The sequence below is a fragment of the Botryllus schlosseri genome, chromosome 10 (genome assembly GCF_051294905.1).
Source record: "Botryllus schlosseri isolate E-star chromosome 10, Bs_hap1, whole genome shotgun sequence".
Classification (NCBI taxonomy): domain Eukaryota; kingdom Metazoa; phylum Chordata; class Ascidiacea; order Stolidobranchia; family Styelidae; genus Botryllus; species Botryllus schlosseri.
The window spans coordinates 22,507,501-22,517,923 of NC_137245.1; the positions used below are offsets into that span (position 1 = coordinate 22,507,501).

At 40.2% G+C, this 10,423-nt stretch overlaps 1 protein-coding gene across 1 annotated transcript; it reads right to left on the bottom strand.

The window, feature by feature from the left end:
- Positions 1-1,317: 1,317 nt before the first annotated feature.
- On the bottom strand, positions 1,318-9,067 carry LOC145448517 (ornithine decarboxylase-like). Its single transcript, XM_080326922.1, has 9 exons — positions 8,862-9,067; positions 7,781-7,954; positions 7,545-7,717; positions 7,348-7,482; positions 6,918-7,083; positions 6,724-6,862; positions 2,344-2,465; positions 2,118-2,235; positions 1,318-1,580 (listed from the first exon to the last, which is right to left on the bottom strand). The coding sequence occupies exons 1-9, from the start codon at positions 8,931-8,933 to the stop codon at positions 1,459-1,461; spliced, it is 1,221 nt and encodes a 406-aa protein (XP_080183048.1). The 5' UTR covers positions 8,934-9,067; the 3' UTR covers positions 1,318-1,458.
- Positions 9,068-10,423: the final 1,356 nt, after the last annotated feature.

Consider the following 10,423-nt stretch of genomic DNA (forward strand, 5'->3'; position numbering starts at 1 on the left):
TAGTCGACACCTTTTACTTATTGATGACTTGAAATTGACTCGTCAATTTTTCTCCGAGTCACGAGTCAATCCACATTTCTGAGGCGTCGAGTCAAGTCAAGTCAAGTCAAGTCATTTTTTCAAAGTGACTCGAGTCAAGTCAAGTCATACGAAAAAGTTGATTCGAGCGCGAGCGCAAATTTTTTTTCATTTTCTTTGGTTTCGCGACCCCCTTCAGATGCTTTCCCGCACCCTCAATTTCGACAGCCACTGCACTGAAATGTATACGGGATAGTACAAAGCTGGTCTTGGTCGTTGCATTCCCAGCAGACTACAAATCAAATAGCCTTGATGTTGAGCGAAGTTAGCGTTTTTTTTAATTCACCATCCCTTGACCAAGTGTTTCGTGTTTTTGTCACAATTAAAATCCTTAATCTCGGCGACATGCTCAGCAAAAACTAAAAAGACAGGGTTACCCCTGACTCCAATATACAAATAGTTAGGGCCCTGAACATTCTTTGAAATTCAGCTTTCATCTTCATCTTTTGGGCATGCCCGTTCATCCTTAATAGGTGATAGATAAGCTCAGTCATGTAGTAATCGCGAGCACTGATTGACTGGTTTTACGAATTAGGGATTTGGAAATGCCTCACGTTGCAATTTGAAACACGTAGGCCTACCGTAGGCCTATAATGCGTAATGTGACAATGGCAACAAAGGTTTTAGTCAAACTAATGGAAAGAATAATTCTTTGTGAATTTAATTGTTACTCATACTTTGCCACAAAGCCTTTTTTAAAATCTGGATTACGCACGCAAGGTACGCAGCTTTATCGTGAACAGGCTTGAAAGTAGACGAATTTCCTGTTAAGTTGATACAGGCTATGGTTTTAGTCCACACATCAACATTAAAAAAGCAGGTTTATTGTTAAAAATTCCAAGCAACCTGTCGCACAGAATGGCTCCGTGGGCCGCAATTGGCCCGCGGGCCGCACTATGCCCAGGTCTGCTTTACAGCTTTTAAAGCTAAGATGATGGATATATTCGAGTGAAAATGGGCATAGATGACGCTAAACTGGAAATTCGTGTTTCGAACGTGAGCGACGACCATTTTTTTTATAGTCAACCAACGAAAAACGCGACAGAAAACTGTACTTCGGGAGTGAGTTGAGCCGGAAAGTTGACCCTTTTTTTAGTCAACCAACCACAATATCGTGGTAAATTTACCATTTCTCCGGATTTTACTACAGTATTGTAAGTCTGAAAATTTTGAAAACTGTCCTTCTTTCCCGATTCCAAAATATGGTAACCCTATTATAAATGCACTCACGTAAACATATTCTTTGGATGTATAGATAACCTATGTATTTATTCCTCTTATATATATAATTTCAGGCACTATATTTACAATAATCACGCATTCATAAAAATAGGCTCGAGTAAGTGCGTCTGTTTTCTCGCTATTAATTCCTTTTAGGCTCTATACTGATGGCGGCGTTTCAGATCGCATCCGTGCAATATCAGCAGTTATAATATCGTAAAACATAGATGCTCCGAATCCGTTGAATTTCCCTCCAATACTGAATGTGTATGCACCCGTATCTGTTGAGAAAAATGTGAATTATTATTTCAAATACGAAAAATTCAAGCGCCGGGTTTGACCTTGAAACTCGAGTTAAATTCATAATGTATTTCTTATTATAGATGTAAATACAAGCCCGTATTTGATTCTGAATCAAACAAAACTCGCTGAATCCAATGTAAATTCGATATCCAAATTTATATCTCATACCATTTGTTACGGAATAGTCGTAAATCGAAGTGGGTTTTCATATCTAAGTTTACACTGATATCATACAGGTCTTCCGGTCCCTTTGCGAACAACGATGGTGTCAGGCTGTGCTGCGATGAGCCATATTTAGACGCGTGAGCTTAATCCAATCCCGTTTCATCGAGAGAAGCTTTCCAATAGCGAATCATTTTCAAGCATTGGATAATTTTAAAAGCAGAGTACTCCTATTTAAAGGGACTGCAGTGATGTGTATACAATTGAGTCTCATTGCAGTCAAATGTCTGAATAAATTAATTATTGAAATCCGTTCAAGAATCCACGCGATATGCACATTGCACACGACATACTTTTCCATAGTATTCTATCTCCCACGGTCATATCTGGTAGCAGTCGTGTCATCAGAACATCTGTATTGGCACAAGTGGGACCATACAGTCGAGCCTTCGTGCACTTTCTCCCTGAGTCCTGGCAGAATATATGTTAATATTATCATATTAAATATTGTTGGTCGATCACAATCTCTTTTGATACAATACTTATGTTATATCTAATAAAAATTATGATAAAACTTACCCCTCCAAGTATGTACACATCTTCCATATCCGGCACTGGTGCTCCTATTTTAGGAAGAAATGAACTGAACACCCCCTCATTCGTGACGTAACTGACGCTGTGATCTTCATTACAGTATGTTTCTAAAGATACAGATTTGCGAGAATCGGTTAAGTTAGCAAGACGAACTATAACTCCATATTTGATATTAACAACTTTTGGTTTCCTTTCCTTTGCGCAACGTTTGCTACAATTTATGGAAGATTTGATGAAGTGTGTCGAAACTGGAACTCACTATCAAAGTGGATATTATTGATTATTCTGGAATATGCAATATTGCGAAGGTGCACATCTGTTGAAGAGCGATGCTCTCAAGGTATTGTGTAACCGCCGTGAAGGCACATTTCCATGTCAGAATACGTCATTTGGATAAGAGAAGTTTTATGCAACGATCCTACATTGGCTGCTACATCTACTTTTGTAATTGATTATGGATGGATGAACAATGAACATGCATAAAAATTGTTTATTTTTATCATGCTGCAAGTATTGGGATTCCGAAAATACGGCGGATTGCAAACGGACGAAAATCTCATTGAGCCTATAAGGGAGCGAGGCGATTCTGTACGCATTGAATCAAATAACGAGGATTGGTAGATATCTTCATTCAATTCATTCATTCATTCATTCATTCATTCATTCATTCATTCATTCATTCATTCATTCATTCATTCATTCATTCATTCATTCATTCATTCATTCATTCATTCATTCATTCATTCATTCATTCATTCATTCATTCATTCATTCATTCATTCATTCATTCATTCATTCAAAAAGTATTTCCAATGAGTAAAACTGCGCGGTATGCTATGGACAATAGATTGTATGGTATATTCAAATTCATATTGAAATGAACCCGAGTGTTTTCGGCTGACACTCAAGAGCTTAATGTACTGTTTGTAGATTGTATAAGAACTCCTTCTGCAGGCACAGAGATGGTTGGCGTATTTGATAAAAGTCATGTCCATGGTACCCAAATGAAGTGTGAACGGCCACTCCTAACAACTCCAAAGTCCAAGTCTGTCATCCCGATAATTTTTCGAGTAAACAGGATTATCCAACAAATGTTTGCTAATGGCAGAATTTATGGGCTTTGCCCGTTCTGAATCAAGCTTCAGGGGATGAGTCAAAGGTGAGCCTCTTGTCGAGCGTGATGATCGTATAGATTGTGTCTCATCAATAGTCAATTTTAGTAAAGTAAATGAGCCGGCCGGTGCCATATGGTGTAAAGGCTCTAACCAATATTTCGGCGGAAATTGATTGGTCTATGATAACGTTGGTGACAGCTATATATGACTTGGAGCCACCCATATCTAAAGGGTAAGCTATATGTCTGTAATACATATGCCTTCACTTGTAATATCCTTTTTAGGGTATATGAACCGACAAGCGATAGCGTAATGGTGGAGCGTCGGGATTCTTGATCGGGAGGGCGAGAATTTAATCCACGGCCGGGTCAGACCAAAGAACAGATTAGTAGCCTAACACTGGTATCCACGACTTCCTCGCTTGGCGCTCAACATTTCGGGGTATAGCATTTCGGGGTGGTGCAAGACTTAGAAAGCCTCACACGGCTAGATGTGAACCTTCCTTGTCCAGCGGCACATGCACATGCACAGTGCACACTGCACATGCACATCGTTCAGATGCATTCATGGTATGCATAGGCGCAGACCGTGTGTATGCATATCAATGCCGCAAAAACATCAAGGTCAAAAATATACTACGTCTTATCCTATCCAATCTTATTAAATCTCTGGATAAATGCTATATAGTAAACGCTCAATATTAACGAACGTCGATCAGATATATCGACTGCGCCTTCCGTCACATATGCCTCTTCCTTTTTATCTCTTGTCCTTTTTTATGTGTGCATGCCTCTTACGCATTTACATGTTCTGCGCCGATGTGGGTGTCTGAATTAAAAGACCACCCCACGCCGTTTCGACACCTATCTTTTCACCATGTCACGATACCGTGGTGTTTTCAATCGACAAAAATGTCAAGAAATGACTAATTGACTGTCATATATATAGAGAGATATGCTACTTAGATTTCGTTTATCAAGTTAGCCTACTTAATATCTCATGTTTAAGTGGAAAGCTGTTTACTGACGTGTTTCCGCCGTTTTTGTGAATGAAATTTTTTACATTCGCGGATGCATCAATATGTCTCCTCCATTATTGAACGGAAATTAGTTGCGGAATAGCATCTCATTATATAACAAAACGGAAACTATCTAGTAATCACGCTGATGGATTTCGAAAGTTAGATACTGCACATCGACTCGTATAAGTCTGGAAGAAACGTTCCGAAAGGTTCATGGTATACATATTCGAGAATTCATAATACCCACTTTTGCACGATGAGTTGCGGTTGTTGCCTGAAACCGAACTGTCTCGGAAACATACTCGAACTTGAGTACGGTTTTTATTCTTATTTGTCCTTTTAGTCCTTTAATCAATAGAAATAGACAACGGTGTTGGGATCAAGTCACTACCTTCGAGTCACGAGTCATTTCGAGTCATTGCACATTTTGACTCGAGTCAAGTCAAGTCAATCGATTTTCGAAGGTGACTCGAGTCAAGTCAAGTCACTCGTTTTTTGGAGGTGACTCGAGTCAAATCGAGTCAAGTCAAGTCAAGTCAAGTCAAGTCACGAGTCAAGTCACAATTCGAGTCAAATTGAATTTTCAAAGTATGAATGATGATTCAATGTCATTACATTTTGCTAGATGTGTAAAAGACATATGTATAGGTCATATATCTTGAATCAAATAATGAGTATAAGGTCAAATATAGGCCTACATGCAAAAGGGCGCTGGATTGCTCACGCAGACGTAGAGCAGCTAATCAAATACGTGAGCCAAAATAGAGGATCGAATACGAAGCGTCAAGAATTTGAAAGAAAATGATATGATATAATATACTACCCATCTACAAATCCGTGAGAATATAAACGCATAAACTATATTCGTTCGATTTAGATCATTCAACAGGGTTATTGGTTAAGGTGGGCACTTCGCGATATAATCACTGAGCCGTCTAAGAAGCATAGATATGTTGATATTAGATTATGCTACTGCTAGTACATAAACGTAACCTGTCATCAGTTCGTTTTCGGTAAATTTATTTGTGATATAACAATGGTATTTGTGATATAACAATGGAGGACCGGTGAAAGGTACAATCAGTGAAGGGCCGGTTGCTGTCACAAGTTACAACAGCGTATGGCGAATAATCCGAACATAAACAAAATGCAGAGATTTAATCTACACCGTTTACTTGATGACTTGAAATTGACTCGTATATTTTGCTCCGAGTCACAAGTCAATACACATTTCTGAAGCGCTGAGTCAAGTCAAGTCAAGTCATTTTGGCAAAGTGACTCGAGTCAAGTCAAGTCATACGAAAAAGTTGACTCGAGTCTGACTCGAGTCAAGTCATGACTCGAGTCTTCCCAACACTGATAGACAATTGAATAGTATATTCCTATTGAAATGAACCCGAATATTTTCGGCTGACACTCGTCAGGGCTAATCGTCAGCAACTATCAGACCGTAGAGACTGTAGAGAATTGGAAAGAACATTGTATATCAACCATCATATCACAATATATGACGTCCCCGGTGATAAGATTGTTGATATACAATGTTCTTTCCAATTCTCTACAGTCTGCTAGTTACTGACGATTCCAGTGTAAGTCCCTGACAATTTATATGGGGACAATTTTTAATGACAGAAGAGAAGGAGTCTCTACTGAGCACCATTCCCAGACATCATTCACTCGCAGAGCCAGCCACGCGCTCAGCGCATGCAAGACGGGTGAACAGCTGGACACGGATAGCTAATACAGAGTGGGGCATGGATAGCTAGTTAATGGACTGGATATCCGCCGCATTCATTATATTTCTTGGCCAGAGTTGGATTGGAACCGGATTTATTCTTCTGCTGATGAACCCGGATCCCGGGAGGATTTGGATTTGGACGTGGAATGTTGAATGGTTTTAATTTTTCATGCGAATCAAAAAAATTCAGAGTTCAGCGTTGTGTGCTCTCATCTCCGATTTGTAATTTCGATGTGGACACGGATGGTGTTCGATAGTTTAAAATGCCGCTAATCAGTTTCGCATTGAATACGATGACTAAGGAATACCAAGCCCGTGGGAGTTATCGATTGACGAATGTCACCCTGAATAATTCTCAAATTGTTACCAAGCGGTAGGGAATTATCTATAGGGCCTTCTCTCACAACCTGTCAACAGTTGATGAGTGGGCAACAATAAATTACATATAAATGGACCAGCACGAAGGTCGAGAATAATTGCTCTATACCCACTCTGTTTCCCAATTATGCTCGAAACCAGGGTAAATGCTTCCGACGCAAAATATCTCCCCGGCTCTGAAATCACGCGTAGATCAGGATATTCGATCGCGGGAAATAATTCGTCCAAACTGTCGTTGATCACAGACGCGAACTAGAAATTCATTTGTGTTCAATTATCAATTCTTTCATCTGTCCAACGAACTCACCTTTTCTACGCTGGGAGACTTGTTCATGCTACCGTGGAATCCACCGCCAATATCCAGCATCTTTAATCGCAATCCAACTGTTGCGGCGTAGTCAAAAAGTCGTCTGGAATCACTCAGCGCCGTAGCAAACGCGGAAGTATTTTTACAACCGCTACCGACGTGAAAGCTGGAAGACAGTCGCAGCTTTAGTCCGCTAACCGATTGGGTATCAGGAGACTCTCATATCATTACAGTCGATTGAAGCAGTCGTCGGTGTTGTTAAAGCTTTTCGTTGCGTAACAAAATGAAGAGTTATACCGCATCGACTGGACATCGGACAACGCTCATGCTCAGTCATAATTCAATAAGCAACCACTTTTGTATCACCGAAATATGCCAATGAAATCCACTATCTCGAGAAGCTGGGCGCGCCCAAGATGACACGACATACCTTATGCCTACGACATTCATTCCCAAATGGCTCGCCAATTCAAGCAAGGCGAAGCTCTCCTCAATGGTGGCTCCGAATCTTTCGCTAAGGTCGAAATAGGACTCCTTGGAATCGGTCTTGATTCGCAACAGAAGTCTGTCAACAGAGCGTGAAATCACAAAGAAGCCGAATCGTGATCATGTGTAATTAATACTTACTCAGATTCTGGGAATACTTGTTTCATTTTTTCCAGTTCTTCTCGCGAGTCAAAGGTAGCCAATTTGATTCCGTGACTTTTCGCATGCAAAACATGAGAAATCTGCTTGGCCGTGTTTGAATATACGACTCGGTCCGGACTAAGTCCCAGTCGCAGCACAGCATCCATTTCTTGCTGCAAAGAGCGATTCGTTATCCCGCGCCTTCAAAAGCCGTTCAAATATTTCCTAAATGTAACCTGGCTGGCGCAGTCAACTCCCGCTCCGGAATCGATAAGCAATTTAATCAATGGCAAATGAGGGGCGCTCTTCATTGCGTAGAATGGGGTCACGCGCGGCATCAGTTCGTTCCATCTATCCAGTTTGTTCTTCACATCTGCGAGGTCGCAAATCCAGAAGGAATCATCGATATTCTGCGAATAAGAGAGCATTCGGACGATGTACATAACAAGAGACATCATAACCTGATTGTGACGCCTTAAAAGCGACAATACACCTATCAAGCAGCACAAAACGCATGAAGCCACATTATACTGTCTAGTATCCATCCAACTTGTGCCATTGGTACAATCCTTCGAAAATCATATATTCATGTGAATTGTGAAGTAACAGTTACGGCCTTGTCGGACCCCGTCATATCTGTTATAATGCTATATAGGGTTACCATATTTTGGAATCGGGAAAGTAGGACACTCTTCAAAATTTTCAGACTCACAACACTGGAGTAAAAACCGGAAAAATGGTAATTTTTTCACGACATTGTGGTTTGTTCACTAAAAGAAGGTCAGCTTTCCGGCTCAACCTCCGAAATACAGTCTTTCTTTCATACTTTTCGTTGGTTGACTAAGAAAAATAAACCGTCGCTTTCGTTCGAACCACGAATCTCATATTTAACGTCATTTATGCCCATTTCACTCAAATCTATACATTATCATAGCTCTAAAAGCTGCAAAGGAGGACGAATTGTCAAAAAGTAAGACATTTAGGCGTCCTCGGAGGACATTTTTAAAAACTTGAAAAAGGAGGACAAATCCCCCTAAAGGAGGACGTATGGTAACCCTTATGTTATGTATAGTCAAATGTTGAATGAGAATACGTTATCAAAATACCAAGTTGTTTAATACACTGCGATTGTACAATAAACATAACACCGGATAGGATAGGGCATTGTGGATTTGAATTAATTAAAGTCTATCCGCGGGGGTATAATTTCACTCATACTGTAATTTGTAACCATTTATTGTCGACCAGCATTTTTATCTGTACGTTTAATATGTCGTCCAAAAACTCCACGAATACCACAAAGCAAACAATCCTCACCTTGCGGCCATTCAAGTTGGATGCGAAGTGTTCCGCAGCCTCATCCACTGTAGTGAATTCCATTTTGTACATATAGCGGGGTTGGTAAATATAAATACAGAAACTGACAGATGTGGAAAGGATATCGAACTCAGATTAGCTACTCTCTATGAATCGCGACTCGCGAAACGTGCAACTATAAAACCATTGCCGTATGATTTTGAGTTTCGTCAGATTCCGGATTAAATAAACGCTTAGTTTGAGTCAGCCGACGGAGGCATCCGAACGAGTCTCCATATTGATGCCAGGAAGGATATCTATAAAAATGAGAAATTATGTTAGGTGAAATGATATCCGGTTTCGGAAGTATTCTTGTTTGAAACGTTACTCAATGAGTGGGAAGTGCGTTTAAAATATGGTGAAATAAAATCCTTGAACTCTCGACCGAGGCAAGATTCAAATAGAATGAGGTGGTGTTTTATTAGTGGTGGGGCCGCGGGGGCATAAAAGATAGATAAAACGCATCGTCTTTTCATCATGGGGTCATACACTTTAAGTCTATAAACGAGAATCGCGTAATTCTACTAATTGTCGCACCCAAACCGTAGGGCAGCGCTTTTCAACCTGTGGGAATTTGCAGTGCGAATGACGAAGGTGGTGCAAGTGAATATCCGGATGAGTGCGGATGAAAATCGTAAATAATTGGTAATTTTTCCGACGAGGAATAATTCAAATGAACCTAATAGGGCAGTATCTCCCTAACGTTTGCGACGCAATTGTAAAAACTTGTTTGACTTACAACGCAATACTAAGCGGTAATAGTAAATTAATAATTTCGCACTATGACTGTTACATAACCAAATGCCTGGTTTGAAAGTCGTTGTGGTGGCAGACACACAGTGTATATCAGCCCATGCGAGCCGGCGATCATATTTTGGTAATAACAGTTCGATCAGCGCGAGGCACGAGGATAGTAGTAAATAACAACATTACAGACTCACATTTGCAAGTTACTGTAACGCAAATTTTTACCCCTTCAAGGGTTGTTCAAGTATGGACCGCAAAGAGTATAATTTTGTGTCGACACGGTGCCAGAGCTATGTGTTAATATGTATGTATTATTTGTTGAATTTATTGCAAAAAAAAACCTGCGATGGTTTTTACATATCCAAGGTTATTGTGTTGGGTACCATAGCCATTAAGCGAGACACACAGAAAATATGGCTTGATCATGAAGATCTGCCGATCTTTGGTTTGAAAATTCACGATAAGATTTGTCCGACTGGTTTTTTGGAAAACATGGCCAAAGACGGTAGGGGTGAACTATAATGTGTAGACAAGAGGTCTCAAACTCAATCGTGCTCGCGGGCCAATTTCCTACTCTTTGATAGCGCCGCGGGCCGCAGCACCAATAATAGGGGAATTCAATGTATATCCAGGTAGGTCTTATTTGACGGGACCTTGCAGACTGACATTCCACATGCACCGTGAAAAAGTGAATTACTATTGTCAATTCACGCCTGGCACGAAAAAAAATCACATTTTAACATAGATATATTCGAATAAAATTTGTTGCTGTACTT